Genomic DNA, 19,688 nt, shown 5'->3' with positions numbered 1-19,688 from the left:
TTGCAATCAATATAAATAAAATATGCAATTAAATAAATGAATTTGTGCTGCTGAAATTCATGGATGGCATACAGAAGAAAATCAGCCTTGTGCATTTTCAGTCACTGTGATCCAAACCGTAGTTTATATCAAGATATTCTGAAACTGTGCCCCGTCATACTGACAACATGACTAAACATTTTGACGATCTTGTTTGTGAACAATGACGAAAGGACTTGTCATTTTGATGGCAATGAGATGTTGGTTGACACAAATTCTTTCTTTTAAAGGATGAACTATTGATTTTGAGAAAAGTACGGGCTTTAACAAGAAATCCAATGAATTGTGCTGATTGTACACAATGTTTTAAGAATGCAGCTACTGGTTTGCAAATATTAAGGATGATTTTTAAGGATGAAGCAACTGAGAAAAACTGTAATCTCGATGTTACAGTAGTCATCCATGACCAGGAGCCAGTAAGCTCCTGTAAGCTCATGTATGTATAAAAGGGCAGATAGCACTTTTGTATGAGTGAGTTGCATTGCCCTCTGCCACAGCATGGTTGTACATGTCCCACAGGAAGCATGTGTTTATACTTTACCTACCCTGTTTCAGGGAGAATAATTTATGGAGAAGAAGGAAATTAATTGTTCAATTGGTCATGAAAAATAAAACTACTGGAAAGGAAATGACCTGAAAGAAGGAAAGGGATGATTGGAATGACAGTAACTGATATATGGTAGAGATAAAAGTTGGTTTGTGTGCAATTATGGTTCAAGTATACATACATTTGTTTAAATTATACACAATATGAACAAAAATAATGGGGCACCTGATTATTACACCAATGGGGTCTGTAATGATGTCACATTTTAAATACATAAAACTATACACATTAAAATGGAATGGGCCCTAGCTATAACAGCTTCTTCTCCTCTGGGAAGGTTTTCCACAACATTTTTTGTGTTACTATGGGAATTTTTGCCTATTAATCTAGTAGACCATTTGTAAGCCCATTTACTGATGTTGGACAAGGTGGTCTGGCTGACAACCTCCATTCCAGTTCATCCCAAAGGTGTTTGATTGGGTTAAGGTCGGGGCTTTGTGTGGGCCAGTCAAGTTCTTCCACACTAAACCCATCCAAAAAAACCCATACCATTATCCCTCCTCCATCAAACTTTACAATTGGCACAGAAAACATTTTCCTACCATCCCTCGAACCGAGACTTTCCATTAGACTGCCAGAAAGAGAAGCCTTAATCACACCACAGAACATGTTTTCACAGTCTAATGGTGGCATGCTTTATACCACTCTATTCAAAGCTTGCCATCGTACTTGGTGGTGTGATGCTTGCATGGTGCTTCTCAGTCATGAAAACCCGTTTCATCACAGCTGGTGGCTGAGTCTTGTTAATTCTATACATCTCCACTTTCTTATTATTTAGTTTACTATTGAATATCTTTAAGGGATAAAATTTCACAAACTAACATAATGCAAATGTGGGATCCTCTTACAACAGCACATTTTATACTGCGCCTTAGAATGACCCATTTTATCACAAATGTTTGTAAATGCAAATGGACCTGACTGAAACAACTGAAATCTATAAATAAGTATCAAAAAATACTTTTGTTCATATACTGTATATTGTGAACACAATTTTGATATGACATCTGCACTATTTGTTTCCTCTTGTTGCAACTGTAGTGTTATTAGTTATTGAAGTGTGTCGATGTCGTTGCCCTACTTTGGACTATGGAGTCTTACCCCTCTTTAGATCAACACCCTTTTCTGAACTGAGATAACCCGTCTCATGCCTTCCTGCATTTGGTTGCTCCACAATGGCCTTCGGAGGCTTACTTGTCAGTGGATCAACACCCTCGTCTCACACTTGAGCCTACTTGTGATGCTCTCCTGCCTTAGGATGCCCCACTTTGGCCTAACTAGTCACAGGATCAGCACCATGTTACACACCAAGAATAGCCGAGTAGTGGTGCTTTCCTGATTTAGGTTGCACCACTTTGGCCTTGTGGCCCTGTGATACTAGCCCTAGGGCCCAAATTGGGACAACAGGATCACACCACCATTGGGATAGCATGTAATTTACCCTTTACTTCAAATAACTGTGTCTTACCAGCACTTCCTGGAATGTTTCTGTGTCACTGATGGTGTGATCCTTCACGCAGCCAGACTGATTCAGGTAATAAAAACTCTCAGCAGGCAGCAGAGAAAACTCCTCTGTACAGTGAGACAGAGTGAGAGAGCAAAATTAAGAGAGGATAAAATCGATTTGTATAAAACAGACAAAAGGACTTAGATGAACCAGGAGACAAAAAGGCTGAGGTGTTGAAGCCATACTGACCTTTCTGTTCTGCACTGGTTCCTGCCAGTAAAGCATAGAATATGTGGTAGTTCCTCTCGCCTGGATTCTGACGCACAACCCGATTCTGACAACAAAATTATACACATGTATAATATATATAAATATAAATGTAAATATATAGATGTAAATATATATATATATATATATATATATATATATATATATATATATATATATATATATATATATATATATATATATATATATATAACAAAAACTAATTGCTCACCTTTTCTAATAAGTCTGTATGGTAAAATATGGTCAAGGAAAATAAACAGACAGTAAAAAAATTGTTTGCTCTTTAACAACCAATCTGTCAAGCATATGCTCTCACTTTTTCTTTCTCTGACACATTCTCTGACACACACTCTATCTCTCCCTCTCAAACACACACACACACACACACACACACACACACACACACACACACACACACACACACACACACACACATACACATACACACACACTCACACAAAACAAACGCACATGCACACGGTATTAGAGGAAGCAGAGGAAGCATTGATCTTTTAGGAGGATCGTGTTCAGAGTAATACAGGATACAGTCCACAATCTTTCCTCCCTGAATGTTCCCACGCTGGCTAAAGTGAAGCTGGATGAACTTCCCGAATCGGCTGGAGTTATTATTATAGACCGTCTTAGCGTTCCCAAATGCTTCCATTATAGGACTGAAAAAGAAACACATAGATAGTCAAAAGGATGTAGAGGGAAAAAGAAAGAGACTGTCAAAGTAAATGATTTTGCTGGTATTGTGCTTTGTGTGTGTGTGTGTGTGTGTGTGTGTGTGTGTGTGTATATATAAACCTGCTTTCCAAGAGAGCCTCCTCCACATGAGATGTTGTGTGTCTTGCAGAAAGTTCTAGGCTCTGCTGACTCATTAAAGACAAGAACCGCAGAATCACTTTGGTACTCTCTGTTTTACCTGCACCGCTCTCCCCACTGTCACACACACACACACACACACACACACACACACACACACACACACACACACACACACACACACACACACACACACACACACACACACAAAGAGAGAGCACATTATATAACATGGTTCCTCACCCTCACTTTGATGTTCTGTTGTTCACGTTCAATATTCTTTCTATAAGGTTGAGCTCAAAAGTTTATCATCTGACTTAAAAAATATATAATTTAATCAAAGATTTCTGAAGATTTCTTTAATGAGGATCATTCCCAAGTTCATAGTAATGAATAAGACTATTGGATGATTGTTTTCTAATCTGGTTTCAACAAATTTCACCTATGTTTCTGTTCATTCGAGCTACAAAGGGGAAAATAAACATGGACGCCTCCATGTCTGCCTTTCCTTCGCAAAGGAGCTACTTTGTTCACTGCATGTGTTTTGAAGTCACTTGTTGAACTTGGAGTGGAGGAGACTATCCCAAGTTCCAGATAGTAAGCGCCTTTTTCTTTTGTTTTCACTGAAGTTTGATTTACATTTACGACGTTGGTCTTCCAGATGAATGCAGCAGTAGATCTGAGCTAACAAAATAGCTACTTGATCTTACATCTCTCCCCATATCCCAACATTTAAAGGACGATTTGTATTCTATAAATTACTTATGCAAAGTAATGCTAAGTTATGCAGAGGTTAATATACAGCCACTCAAAAGTTAGAAGTGTAATTACAGGCTGTGTTCTTAAAATGCTATAAAGTAGGATAATAATGTCAACTGAATCAAGTGAAAGAAAATGTGAGAATGTATTTGAATAACATCTTAGGTAAAATAAGTTATTTTTCAGTAAAATATTCCTTTAGTTAAATTAGTTTTGGTCTCCTAGACACTAAGATTAGACATTTAAGCCTTTATTTGAATGAGAGCCAAACCCACAGACTGCACACACATTCTTCTTTGACCTTTACCTACTTGTGTGATTAGTGCTAACAGGCAACCATGAGATTTAACCTCTAACACTGTAGAAATATCCAAAGCCAGAGAGAGGACTGTGGCTCTGTCTATATATAAAAAGAGTAAACAAATTAAAATAAACCAAACCCAAATGCTTTTAGCCCTTTAGTCCTTCACTCTTACCTCCAGGGTTGTGTGTCTGTAGCTGTGTTTAGTGTCTTTACAGCAAGGGGGCCATGTGTGTATTGTATCTTTCTTCGCATTATGTGCTTTATTCTTTTTTTGGGCAATGTTCTGAAGTCTCTCATGCGCCATATCTCTTGACAAGCAAGGAACCAAAAAAACCAATTCAAACAACATTCTGCATTTCTAAAAACTTGAAATATTCAGGGAAAACGAATAGAATCAAAGTAAAATAATATATTGTCTCAGCTGTAAGACTGAGTATTGCACTGTTCCCTCTGAAGCTTTTGGTTTGATGAGTGTGCACATCCAACAATAAAATGAACACCTGCAAAATAATGTAGGTTATACATTAGGAAATACTGCTTGCATGACATGAGGCTAAATAAACATTTAAAGTTAAGCAAGTGCACACTTTTCCCTCTGAAACCCAGACTTTTATCCTGAATCAGGAAAGGCTCCATGAGTTAAAATAGAAAAACCACAAAAACCAGAGCCACATACGCTAGCATAATAGCTGATGCTAATAACACACACATGCCCGCACACACACACACACACACACACACACACACACACACACACACACACACACACACACGTTCTCTCTCACTCAGTCTCACCACAGCATTAGAAAATGTCACATGGACAACAGACTCAAAAACACATTTCAGCCATAAAGTTATGCAGTGTGACGGCAGAAGGAGGTTTTTTTTTTTTTACGCATAAACTGTGTCCCAAACTTGCTCTAGTACGGCAATGCCCCTGGACACAAAGCAAGCTCCATGTAGACCTAGAATACCAAGGTCATAGTAAATTAACTAGATTGTCCTGCACAGAGAATTGCATGCAACCTCACTAAACCCCTCTGGGATAAAATGGAATGCTGGGTGCATGCCAGACCTTCTTACATGACATAAGTGTCTGACCTCACTAATGCTCTTGAGGCTGAATCAGCAAAACCCCACAAACATTCCCAAATCAAGCAGAAAGCAAATTGGGACTGACTCTATATTAACATTGCTGAATTATTTGAGTTGTCATGGCAATCAAAAAATGCCATCCCCGAGCCACCTGGTATCAGTTGACTTTCATTCTAGAAACACACATATGTGTATTTTAATGTAAAATGTAATGGAAGATGGTGGTAGGTCTGATATGGTGATAAGTCTGATAAATAAGACAGTTATTTGTCATACACACACACACACACACACACACACACACACACACACACACACACACACACACACATGCACCCACACCCACATAGGGCAGTTCTTCAAAACCAACAGGTCTAACAGGTTTAAAGAGCTTTGTCTCTGGATCTCAGAAGAGAGGCACAGACAAATATCCCGGACTTGTTTGACCTCCAAGACAAACTACCTGAACTCTCCGGGACTTGTCTCACTCTCAGACGCTCCGCCCACAAGTTTTATCAGTACCAATCATTTAAGATTGCAAACTGATTAGCTATTAGCAGGTCAGTGTTTACACAAATCCATACACTGGTTTTCAGACACAACGGGCTTTGTCCACAACTGGACAAAGCAAAGTTAATATTTGCCGTCATTTCTGCCCCCAACATCACAGTGTTACAACTTGAAACTCACAAGCTTTTAATTTTAGATTACAACGTATGTCAAAAATCTTTGCAAAATGGCCAAAAAATATTGAAGACCAGTTTTAGAAACTATGAATAAATAAATAAAAAACTTAAAATGGTTATGATTAAAGAATTATTCACCCTCATTGCTACGAAACTCCTAAATTAGATAATTGCCATTAGACATCACATTAGTAGTTAAATTGCATCAATCTGTGTGTAAACAGTAAACAAAAAACCAGAAGCTTTCAAAAAAGGTGCATAACAAAGATCTGTCCCAAATTTCAAAAGACCTGAGAATGAACACAACATCCATTATTGAAAATAAGAGAAGGCCATCTACCAAAATGTAATAGCATTTGAAGCAATAAAGAATCCTTTAGTAAATCTGAAAAGAACCACAGTTCAGATGGAAGAAGCTGTTCAGGAAACACCCACCACCAAGACGTGCCACAAAACAGAGATTTATGAAACAGCGTTGAGCCATTTTTGAAACTGAGTCATATGAAAGCACATTTGGAGACTTAGCAATTATGTAGAAATCACCCTGGGAAAACTATCTTCACAGGGAAGCATTGGCAGGAGCCAAATACAAAGCCTGTTCAGAACATGCTGCCAAATTTACTCTAGAGTTTTGCTAAAATATTCAAAAACTTGCTAGAATCTTTCTAGAGTTTAAGGCTCTAATATCTTTGTATGACTGGAAAAAAAGTTCACCACTGGATTCTATTATATATGACAACTAGAAAATGGCTGTTTTAATTATTTTTTTTAATAAATATATACATATACTATGTGTCATTAAAACACCAATTTTTTTTTACACCAATTTCAATTCCTACAAAACGTGAAGGTGTGGGAGGGTAAATACTTATGTAAGAAACAGCATTTGATTAATTGAAAAGAGCTACTAGAAAGTTTTTGTCCCTATTTTTAGGCAAGTAAATGCAGCAGGATATTTGCAATGTTAATGTCAAGTCAAATGGGCTTTCTTGTAGGTAAGGACTTGTTTCTTCTTAGACTCTACTGCACCACACACACACATGCATAACGTCACTAGGTTACGTATGTAACCCTTGTTCTCTAAGGGAATGAGAACTGCGTCAAAAACAATTTAAAAACGCCTCGTGTTGTTCACGCTCTGAATCACGTGTAAAATCGGCAGTCGTGACGTCATTGGGGGTGACGTTGTGCAAACCAGGATGCTACAAAATGGGAGCGTGATGGGAGCAACATCAGCTTCTGAAAAAGGAGGTAAGGTAAGGGAAAGAGCTGCAGGGATGCAGAGAGTATGGCCCGTTGATGCAGCTAGGGTTAGATACGTAACCTAGTGACGTTCCCTTTCAGGAACTTTAACTGCGTCGAAATACGCTGTGGGAACGAATGTCCAATCATGCCATAATGACCAGTCCCAGCCTAGTGTGTCTGAGCACAACCTGCATGCAGGACAGAGTAGCCGGGAGTGGCTCTGATGTCGAGGTTGTAGAACCTGACAAAGGTCAGTGGGGTGGATCAGCCCGCAGCGTTACAAATGTCCTGGAGTGACACTCCAGCAGACCAGGCTGTAAAGGCCTCCATACTCCGGGTGGAATGAGCCTTAACTCCGAAAGGAGTGGGAAGACCAGAAGACTCATAACACAGACAAATAGCATCCACAATCCATCTACTAATCGAACAGCTGCTCCAACTTCCTCCACGGACTCGTCCGTGCGAGCACTGCACACAGTGGATTTTGCTTTTCCTGGTTAGGGGCTAGGAAAGGAGGAGGGCAGAATGCCTGCAAAATGACAGGTCGTGAGCGAGCCGCAGGCACCTTAGGCACATATCCTGGTTTGGGGTAAAGAATAGCACTAGCCATGCCAAAGGCAAACTCCAGGAGAGACAGGGCCACGAAAAGAGCCTATAGGTCCCTGAGCCTCTTAAGGAAGGAGATTGCCAGGAGACAAATACCTAAGGGCCACCTCGGCCAAGGGCTCGAATAGGCTTGGTTTCGCTTAGGAAACGTGTCAATATACCACCTAATAATAATATAATAACCACCTCGATGGCCGCTGCACCACTGCACCACTGCAAATTGTTTACTTAAATTTTAAATAAACAGTTTGTGTCAAGTTTGCTCTCAAAATGGCAGGAAAAAATGCAGAGCAAAACGAAAATATAAAGATGAACACAGGACGTTTTTAACAGAGTGGGAGAGTTTATAATTTTTTTGTTGAACATAATGGCAAGTCATTCTGCCTTATGTCAGGCGTGATTAGTGCATTTCAAATCTTCAGTGCCACTTTCACCATAGAAATATTTCTAAGCTAAGAAATATGTTATCTATATCTGATGCAGAGAAGCTCGTCCATGCGTTTATGACCTCTAGAATAGACTACTGTAATGCATTACTAGGTGGATGTCCTGCATCATTAATAAACAAGCTTCAGTTAGTTCAGAATGCCGCAGCAAGAGTTCTTACTAGGTCAAGAAAATACGATCATATAACCCCAATCTTATCGTCCCTACATTGGCTTCCTATTAAGTTTCGAATAGACTACAAACTACTGCTACTCACTTATAAAGCACTAAATGGTTTGGCTCCCATGTATCTATCCAGTCTCTTAACACGCTACAATCCGTCACGCTCCCTGAGATCTCAAAACTCTGGGCTTCTAGTAGTTCCTAGAATAGCAAAGTCCACTAAAGGCGGTAGAGCATTTTCACATTTAGCTCCTAAACTCTGGAATAGTCTTCCTGACAGTGTTCGGGGTTCAGATACACTCTCCCAGTTTAAGTGTAGATTAAAAACATATCTTTTTAGCAAAGCCTACACATAACACACATCACGCACATCACATCACAACCTTGTGCTCCAGAACATCTGATCACATGCACATTATCAACTTGTGCTGTTAATATCATGAACAGCAGCTACGCTAATTCCTCTCCACTGCTTCTCTTTCTCTCCCCATCCCGAGGCTTCCTGAGGTTTGGCCAGCTCCAGTCACGTCCCACCTCGTGAAGATTATGGACCTATGGATGATCATGGAGAAGTAGATGCCGAGTGTTTAAAGGCCCTGGCATGGAGAAGCTGATGCTGGATCTATGATGATCACAAATTGTTCTGTATTGTTGAAAGATTTATGACCAAACTTTTGATGTCACCCATATGAGGATGGGTTCCCCTTTGAGTCTGGTTCCTCTCAAGGTTTCTTCCTCATATCATCTAAGGGAGTTTTTCCTTGCCACTGTCGCCACGGCTGCTCATCAGGGACAAACGCACACCATTCACCTTCACTGTTGTTTTCTGTAAAGCTGCTTTGAGACAATGTCTGTTGTGAAAAGCGCTATACAAATAAACTTGACTTGACTTGACTTGACTTGACTTCAGCACACTCCATGCTAACATCAACCAGGAATTTCCAAAAGAGACTGAACTTCACAAGCACAAGTTGGTCACTTTAAAAAGTCAGGCAGAAAAGCAGATACAGTTTTCCCAAACATGTAGCTTTAAATTTGGCTTGGAACATTGCACGGGCTAAAAAGCCATACAATGAAGGGGAGTTCGTTAAATAATGCCTCAGTGACGTTGTTGAAATATTGTCTTCTGAAACGCATAGTATCAGACGTCCAACTTTCCCTCCACATTGTTGAACACAGAATATCGGACATTAACACGGCTATTGAATCCCACTAAGCAACATGGATAGTAAAAGAAAAACGCTATTGTAAATTATTATATTTCTGATTGTGGACATGGTTGAACTGACAGTGTGTGTGTGTGTGTGTAAGAGGAAGGGATGGGTGATGTTCATGTGTGCCCATGTGTATGATGTGGCTCTTTGCGGTAACACAGAATCGCAAAATGTGGCTCTTGGTCTCTGACTGGTTGGCCACCCCTGGCTTAGAGCATCTCTCCTCATAGAGTGATCTCCAGGAGCGGAGAGTGCGGATAGCCATACGGCTACAGCACGGACAATCGTCTCTCTTGACAGGCGATTGCGCATGCTCCACTTCCAAGCAAACAACGCAAAGTTTGTTTGCTTTTTGCCCATGCTGCATAGATTCACACACAAAGATTCAGATGATTCAGAGCGTGAACAACGCGAGGCGTTCCCAAAGCGTTTTTGACGCAGCTTAAGTCCCTGAAAGGGAACTACATACATGTTAAGAGGCAGGCGGTGAAAACTGCTTGGTAATGAGAAGTCTAATCTATAAAACAGCACGAAGCTAAACACAGCACACAGACTTCCCCGGTGGCATAAATACATTCTGACACACTGACACGTTAACAGCATCATAATTAAGTGCATGTGTGCATGCTCTGCATGATGTGTGCCTGTGTGTTCTCACTGTACCTAATCAGCACACACTGGTTGTTGTTACGTTTCCAGAGCGAGCGGTAGCACTCGTTGGCGATGGCGTAGATGTGAGGTGGGATCTCTCCCAGATGATGCCGGCTGTATCTCTCCACTGCCGAAACGTCGTAAAGCTCCGGCAACCGCTGGTACGGGTTCACTGCTGCTAATATAGACCCTATATATGTCTACAAAGAGAATAAGACACACAAACAGGGGTGGATGAATTAAGAGAAATAAAAATATATATATCATTTCGAATGTGTCTGTGTTTGTGTGTTTTATGAGCGTGTTAGTAAAGGGCATCCCAGCCTACTTTCCATCTAATATGCAAATCTGCATGGATGACTGTTGAGCTTTAATTTAAATAGCAAATCCTGCGAATTTAAATGAATAACACATTTAAATGCTCAACCATCCAACCCAATACATACTGAGACTCTGAGACTTCCTAGACACCACACACACCAACTAGCATTTACAGAACTTGCATAAAAACTCACTTATGAATAAGTTTCCTTACATTCTGCAGCAAAGAAAATACAGTCTTGTAGCTTGACATAGTCTGCTGTATGTTTGCAGTACGTTTTCGAAATTCTGCCTGCTAGTTATTTTCATTTGATATTTGATATTTGTATAGTATCTTTACTAATAATTAATTTCACAAAGCAGATTCACAGCAACTTACATAGATTAAGAGTATAAAGCTTCAATTTATAAATAGGTCCCTATAGGTTTATCCATTTTTACTATCGTGGTAAAACTATGTTGCTGTTTCTCTGTGCATGCTAGCTCATAGCTGGTAGCTTACATTAAGAGGCGATTGTGAGACACTTCGTACTATGTAACTGAAAGGAAAATATGTAAAGATTGGAAATCATTAAAAAAAAAAGGCAAATATTTGCACATTTTTAAAGATTTGTACGATTATTAAGACTTTATTGAGGTTTCTGGCCTCAATATGCTGCACCTAAACACACTATTCACATATACTATGAACAAAAAGTTTGAGACACCTGACTTTTCCATCTATATCTGTTTCTTCCCCAAACTGTTGCCACAAACTTGGAAGCACACAACTGTATAGGACTTTTTTGGAAAACATATGTTCTCTTTATTTTAATTAGGAGCCTCAAACCTTTGAAAGATCTTGAGTGGCCTGCTATAGAGCTCTGACCTTAACCATCCTGAACACCTTTGGGATGAATTGGAGCACTGACTGTACCCCAGGACTCCTTACCCTACATCAGTACTTTACTAAAACCCTTATGGCCAATTGAGCACAAATCTTTACAAACTCCAAAATCTAGTGGAACAGCTTTCCAAAACGGTGGAGGTTAATAATAACAGTGAATGTGGAATAGGACATTCCAAAAGCACATATAAATGTTGTGCATGCGTCCACAAACCTTTGGTCGTATAGTGTAATTTGACAAATGTTTGTAGTCTTTGGTATCCTATCAACAAGAAAACATGCACTATAGCATGCAAAGACACAATGTAACCTAATTGTTTTGTTGTGTGTGTGTGTGTGTGTGTGTGTGTGTGTGTGTGTGTGTGTGTGTGTGTGTGTGTGTGTGTGTGAGAGAGAGAGAGAGAGAGAGAGAGAGAGAGAGAGAGAGAGTACAACTGTAAGTTGTAATCTGAGCAGCTACAGCTTCAAACTAAATGCAAGCAGAGCTATTTCCTGCTGTTTCACACAAACACACACACACACACACACACACACACACACACACAGCACAAGAGAGAGAGAGAAAGAGAGAGAGAGAGAGAGAGAGAGAGAGAGAGACAGAGAGAGAGAGAGAGAGAGAGAGACAGAGAGAGAGAGAGAGAGAGAGAGAGAGAGAGAGAAGGAGAAAGGGTAAGGGGGGGTGCTTAAACGAAGAAATAAAGTTTCTCATGAATTAAGTATTCTAACTGTGAGTGTGTAATTGCATGTGTGTGTGTGTGTGTGTGTTTGATGTGGTTAAAAGAGCGGGTAGCTAGCCTACCATGCTCTGTCCTGACTACAGGGAAAAAAAAGAGCACAGCTGTTTATAATCAGAGCAAGAGTGAGAGAGGAAGAAAGGCAGAGAGAGAAAGAGAGACAGAGAGGGAGAGGGAGAGAGAGAGAAACAGAGAGAGTCCTTTGTGTGTTAAATGCTATGGAATATGATCTGACTGAGGGAGACATTCCACAGGACATTTCTTGAGAAGCCCGTCGTTTTTAAAACACATGCATATACACGGACATGAACTGGTGCTTAAATATCTACAAATCTATAGGTTACAATTCAATGCATGCATGCAATATACATAGAAAAGAAAAAGGGAAAAAAAGAAACGAAAACACATACACACAGCTTCTTGTGTCATGTTTGTCCAAATGCAAGATCTATTCAGGATTAATCAGTCCCATCTGCCACCAATTATCCCACCAGCTCACAATCTATCAATCTGTCCTGTCTAACAACAGACACTAAGACCTCTTATCAGTAGTTAAAAATATTTCTCCAAACACACACAGGAAGCGTCAGAATTATTGGCACTGTTCATATTAACGCATTCAGTAAGTAGTCTATCTTAAAACCAGGTGCTTTATTTATAAAACCTAATTCATTTTTTTTTTTTATATATATATATTTTTTAATAATTTGCCTACAAATAAATTAGAATAGAATAAACAATAAAGGAGTGGATATTTACCCTAATTATGAAATACAGTCATTTGTAAATGAAACATTTCCCTGGATTTGGAGCCCACTTGAACCATTTCTCCATTCAACCCATCATTTGCATACCCGGATTCACAGCTCAACCAGATGAAAAAACAACAAAAGGAGACACATTAATGTCTGGTTAACAGAAGTGCAGTGTATTTCAAATTACATTCATTTTACCTGCAGCCTCGAGTTAGAAAGGACTTGCACTTTTATGAAACTTTTAGCAGTGTAGCCAAAATGGAGCAAGGTTCACATGAAATACTGGTTCTGTGAAACTTGTCATGCGGATTGGGGAGTGCACTGTGGTAATGATCCAGAGGTGGTCTGTGCTCAATTAGAGTTGAACTGTGCTCTGATTCCCATGAACATAAAGGCAAAACGGATATGGATGCACACTTAGAGCCTGTGAATGTGTTTTAGCTAATGTCAATGTCATTTTATCTTTTATATATATATATATATAAAAACACACACACACACACACACATATACACACACATAGAGGTAGTCCCTGACATACGCTGGAAATGTGTTACGATAACCCAATCTTAAATTACAAATATCATAAATGTAGACATGGTCTACCCAGAAGTCTTAAAGAATGTTTATCATGATGGGGTAGTATACTGTAATATGTTAATAATTTAACAAAAAACAGTGCATCATTTAGCAAAATGAAGCAATTTACACTTCTGTACTGTATAAACTATATTTTGTGGCATAGGACTCGTGGACAAGCACCGGTTCCCAAGTGGATGCCCTGTCACACCAAACGTAAAATATTTGTAAAATTTTCGTCATCGTCAAAAAGTCGAATCATTGTAACTCAGGGACCGTCTGTATATATAAACTTAATATGGATACAATAACATTGATGTATGTGTATAATATAAAATATACATAAGTATATAAATATATTTTAGTATATAAATACATTTGTTATATATTAAATATATCTTCTATTTGCTTGTATGTAACAAATTATTTAACGATATGAAGATTTGCTTTAACAAACAACTATATAAATGTACAAATGTTCAACTTTATATTTATTACTATATCCTCCCTTTGCATGAATAATACACACTCTTGGCATGCAGACAGTTAGAGTGGCCTCATTGAGCCTCATTGAGCCTCACTGAGCCACCACTCAGGGGGAGTGGTGGCTCCAGTGGTTAAGGCGCTGGATTACTGATCGGAAGTTTGGGGGTTCAAGCCCCGGTATTGCCAAGCTGCCACTCTTGGGCCCTTGAGCAAGGCCCTTAACCCTCTGTGTGCTCCAGGGGCGCCGTATCATGGCCGACCCTGCGCTCTGACCCCAGCTTCCAAGCAAGCTGGGATATGCGAAGAACAACATTTCACTGTGCTGTAATGTATATGTGACAAATAAAGGCTATTCTTCTATTCTATCTTAACTTCTTGCTAGTTAGATATTACTTTCTTGTGATCCAGTTATTCCCAAAGCAGTTCAATAAGATGTAATGCCAGTGACTGGGCAGGCCATTCCAGAATAAATAACAATAAGCTGAATGTTTGCTCTGTAAATAACACTTTCAGGACCTTGGTGGTATGCTTCGGGTCATTGTCTTGTTGTATGGTGAACTTGGTTCCAACTAGCCACAGTCCAGACAGAATTGCATTATAGGGAAATAGTATGGAATTTAAAAAGTATGGAATGGCAGTAATGCTGGTTGAGTATTGTTTTCTGGGTCGTCAAGAACAATAGCACTCCGATTCAGAGCATAGTGCCTAATTGTTTAGCTTAAGTACAGTCTGTTCTACTAAAAGACATTCATCTTTATATGCTTAAAAGTTAGCATGGTCAGCCATGATTCCGTGTTACTGGACCACATAGAATAAAGTGCTTTGCTCAAGTGCATGTTTGATGTAAACATTAACTGAAGAGCTTGACCTCTATCTGCATGACTTTGTTTATATTTTGGGCTGTTGCCACATAACTGGCTGATTGGATACTTGCTTGAATGAGCAGGTGTTCCTTTAATGTGGATGGTATGTGTATATTTCCCACAATTAAGTCTCAGTACAGGTTAAAGAAATTAAACAAATGGAAGAAAAATACTTTGTTGTCCTGTTGTTCTGTTTGCAGCATTTTATTGTGCTATTGCACGGGTACTGCGTCTTATTGAAATTGTAAAGCCACTTGACTTGAAGCTCACAACTCAGTATAAAAGTAGAATATTTTGGCAGGTATATTATGTTGGCATAATATATAACTTTAAAAGCAGGTTTCATTAAACTCTTTAGAATGAGGTGCTGCAGGGGTGAAAAGCTTTAATCTACAGAGACGTTTTTAGACTAATCATTAACCAGCAGCAGGCCTGTGTCTCATTACGTCAGTACTACAGTGATAGGGTCACTAAGGAACAAAGCTGATGTGACATAAAAGAAGCAAAAGCAAAAGCACAATGGCCAGCACATATATTCTTGCTTTATTGAGAGTGTGATTGATAACAGAGGTGCTTATTACGCCTGGGGAGAAACTCAATAAAGCTTTTTCAATTAAATTGTTTTGTGCAGATTTATAAAGAAATTCTCATATACAAACTTACATATAGAGGAAGTTTTAATCTTAACCAAGAATAATGTTTACTGAATGTGTTTGCTATAACCCTAAACACATTTATGGCATTTGGCAGATGTCCTTATTCAGAGCAACTTACAATCACTTATTTACATAACTGAACAGTTGAGAATTACGGGCCTCGCTCAAGGGCCTAGAAGCGGCAGCTTGGTGGCGCTGGTTTTTAAACTCACGACTGTCCAATCTTTACTACTGAGCTACCATTACCCCATTACTGATCATTGCTGTTACCCTGTTGATAGATTTTATGATTGGATTTGGTGATTATGCTGATAATGTGAGCAACAGACAGAAAAACCCCAAAGATTCCGATTTTTGCACTTCCATACCCTTCAAAATTAATATACAAGCTTAATTTAATATCAGTTTTGTTTTAATTTTGAATTCAATTATTATTAACTGTTTCCTCTGTTATTTAGAAAACAGTTCTAAACTACAATGACACTTTGACAATTTGTTATTATTTCTTAGGAATTTGAGATAAAATACTATTATTAAAAAGAGAAAAGCATTAGGGGAAGAATTTTTATGTTACACTAAGGTACATAATATTAATATTTTGATTCATTCTTTAGAACATTTCACTATATTTTTTAGTGTTTAAATAATGCTAACATTGCAAAAGGATGTCATATATCCTTTGTTAAAGCCTAATATATTACCCACATTTTTAAACTAACCAATGAACCAATTTTAAAACTCCTGAAAAACTCTATTTTTTTTTATTCTAGCACTAGTTAGAGCTGGTTTGAGCTTTCATGCAGATGTTTCTAGGCAACATGGAGGAGTTTAATTATGTTAGAGTTCAGTAGTTTGGTACCAACAAAATTGTAGTAATACAGTAACAAAAGATGTTTAAGAAAAAAATATTTTGGATGATATTATTTTAATTAAAAGTCAAACTAATACAAATTCTAAAATTTGTCTTAATGATTTTTAATTTGTTAGGAATAATAGTACTCTAAAAAAAAAAAAAAATCTAAGAAGTGTTTCACTCATCCTTATAAACTCAGTGCACCCACCCACACACACCCACACCCACACCCACACCCACACACACACACACACAAATGTATTTCCCACATGGTCCAATTGATCTTTGACCCTGCTACATGGCACTTTGTCATACAACATTTCGCATTGAGAAAAAGTAAATGATATATGTTGGGAATCCTGGTGCTGTGTAAACCTGCAACAGGAGCTGTGTGTTAGCATTTGGGTCCACTGAAAAATCTGTTTTCAATGTGGAACTCTTTACTGGTCCAAGTGTAACTCCAGCCTTGCTAAAACATCATGCTGAACCATGAAACATGCAGTCATACACACACACACACACACACACACACACACACACACACACACACACACACACACACACAAATATAGAAGAAACCACACTCCAAAAACCACATTCCACTTTCCCTATTACATGTAGTTCTGACTCGTTTCTCTCCCTCTCCTCTCTATATGCTTCTCTTTCTGCTACTATATATACAACCTTAATACTCGCAGTTGTAAATATATAGTTTATACAGAGGTTGCACTGCATATATATATATATATATATAATATAATATATAATATATTAAAATATATAAAATAAAAATTACAAAAAAGCTAATTTATACCGTATTTCAGATTGTGACACATTTTTTCCACACTGGACCCACTGATGCACACCACGATTGCCAACCACTACATATCTGTATTACGGCTTAATTAGTGGTAATTGGCTAAAGAAAATGCGGTTAATCCTGGGTCCAGACAGGAAGACAAGCAGGTTAAATCCTAATGTAAGTGGCAGTCAGTTGCACTTAAGTTATAATACAGAGAAGTCTGGTCTTAAAATCTGATTGGCTAAGCCATGTTTATAAAATCCTCTGTATAAACACCTGGGACTGTCAAAATCTGTATGTTAATCTACACACTGCGGTATACTATACTATATTGACAAAAGTTTGTGGACACCTGTCCATAAGACTGTTAAGTGCTATTTGAAAAACCACATTTGCTGTTATAATAACCTTCATTCTTCTGGGAATTTTAGAGTATAGTTGGGGAGATTTTTGCTCATTCAGCCACAAGAACTTTAACGAAGTCTGATGAGCATTAATCTAAGTTACTGATGTAGTGTGAGGAAGCCTGGGGTTCTATAAGGTAAAGGTGTTTAATAGGGCTAGTCAAGATCTTCCACTCCAACCCATGTAGCCCATAGTTTGATGGAGCTGGTATTGTGCACAGGGGAATTTTCATGCTAAAACAGGTTTGGGTCTCCTACTTCAAGTGAGGGGAAAATAGAATACTCCTGCAACCAGACTAACAGTTTGGGGAAAAGTCACGTATGGCTGGAAAAGTCAGGTGTCCCAATACTTTTGTCGATATAGAGAATTTTACTACATATTATTTAAAGTAGGATTAAACCGCTTTAAAGGCTATCTGTTTGTACAAATCAAAATATAAATCATGCCTTGCAGCATGTGGAAAAACATTTATCCTGGTCCCATAAATTACTTAAGATTTGTTCTCTGAGGACCTGGTCATGCTAGTCTACAGTTCTCCTGCCCTAATCCCACACGATTTGACTGAACCTTTTAACAGTCAGACTTTCTTTCATGAAAACGTTTCACCATATTTGCACAATCATAAACAGAAAACCACTTCGGGATTTGATAGGCAGCCTGAAAGCTGCTCTGGTTTGATCACAATAAAGCTCCGACTCTGTGAGCAGCAACATTACACGCATCAACAGTCTTTAGTCCCAGCTGGTAAAACCATTTGGGAGCTCACTGCATCATACAGTGCACAGGCTACCCAAACAAAACCTCTGTCTACCTAAGATTTATTCTTCAAAAGATCCTTGTATCTGCTTTTCAATTGGATATTTCTAATATTTAGTGGTGTAATTACTATCAATTTATAAGTATCTGTATAATCTATAGCTTATACAGTACTGCAACATTACAAGCATACTGTATAGAAATGTTACCCATGAATGTGACACATATACAGTATCTAATTATCAGCTCTATCCTACGGGACTATGTTTTCTACAAGCCGCTCCAACGCGTTTCACGTCACGTGACTTTTCGCACCTAAAGCAACATTGTCTCGTAACCACTATTTTACACTTCATTCTGTGTCTCTTGTTTGTCTTCCCTTGTCTTTTGTTAGTCATATTAAATTGTTTTAACTTGACGTGTCTAGCTGTTAAAAACAAATATTTAATGGAGATAACAATAAAAAAAAAACCTATGTAATACCGCAAACCTACCAAACATTTTTTATTTGGACATACACTATGTTGCCAAAAGTATTGGGTCACCTGGTCATAAGTATGGTATGTGATTTTTGAGCATTGCATTCCACATTTAGTCCCAATTTGCTCTTATAATTCCCTCCACTATTCTGGGAAGATGTTCCACTAGATTTTGGAGTGTGCTTATGGATATTTGTGTTTATCAGTCACAAGAGGGTTACGGAAGGCAGGTACTGATGTAGGTGAGGAAACCTGGGGTGCAGTCAGCATTCACATTCATCCCAAAGGTGTTAACTAGGGATGAGATCAGAGCTCTACAGCAGGCCACTCAAGATCTTCCTCTCCAAAGCATGTAAACCAGATCTTCAAGGAGCTCACTTTGTGCACAGGGGCATTGCCGTGCTGGAACAGGTTTGAGTTTAAAGATTTAAGTGAATGCAATTGTATTATAGCGCATGTAAAGACGTCCTGTACAATTGTGTGCCTCCAGTTTAATGGTTACAGTTTGGAAAGGAACCACTTATAGCAGGAAAGGTCAGGCGACCCAATACTTTTTGCAATATTTAATTTCATTCTTTCTTGCAAACGTGCTGCAGATCTATCATACTGTGAGAGGATGTCCTGTGCACTTGTAACCACTTTCAAAAGAAATGTTTTTATCAGTTTATACACTTTTATTACATACAATAACACCAAATGTTAAAAAAAATTACGCTTCTGTCTATGCATGTTTTCCTT

The 19,688-nt window shown here is 38.6% G+C and overlaps 1 protein-coding gene across 1 annotated transcript in view; it reads right to left on the bottom strand.

Annotated features, from left to right (window-relative positions):
• myo10 (myosin X) overlaps nucleotides 1-19,688 on the bottom strand; it is an 84,228-nt gene that overhangs the window by 36,412 nt on the left and 28,128 nt on the right. Inside the window, exons 4-9 of the mRNA XM_083525447.1 lie at nucleotides 10,388-10,575; nucleotides 3,189-3,323; nucleotides 2,928-3,052; nucleotides 2,593-2,606; nucleotides 2,343-2,427; nucleotides 2,115-2,218 (exon numbers count right to left, since the gene is read on the bottom strand). Of these exons, the coding sequence (XP_083381573.1) occupies nucleotides 2,115-2,218; nucleotides 2,343-2,427; nucleotides 2,593-2,606; nucleotides 2,928-3,052; nucleotides 3,189-3,323; nucleotides 10,388-10,575 (651 nt within the window). The remainder of the gene's footprint in view (nucleotides 1-2,114; nucleotides 2,219-2,342; nucleotides 2,428-2,592; nucleotides 2,607-2,927; nucleotides 3,053-3,188; nucleotides 3,324-10,387; nucleotides 10,576-19,688) is intronic.

This window comes from Silurus aristotelis (genome assembly GCF_946808225.1).
Source record: "Silurus aristotelis genome assembly, chromosome: 22".
In the NCBI taxonomy this organism is placed as follows: domain Eukaryota; kingdom Metazoa; phylum Chordata; class Actinopteri; order Siluriformes; family Siluridae; genus Silurus; species Silurus aristotelis.
This window is presented reverse-complemented; position numbering and strand designations above follow the sequence as displayed.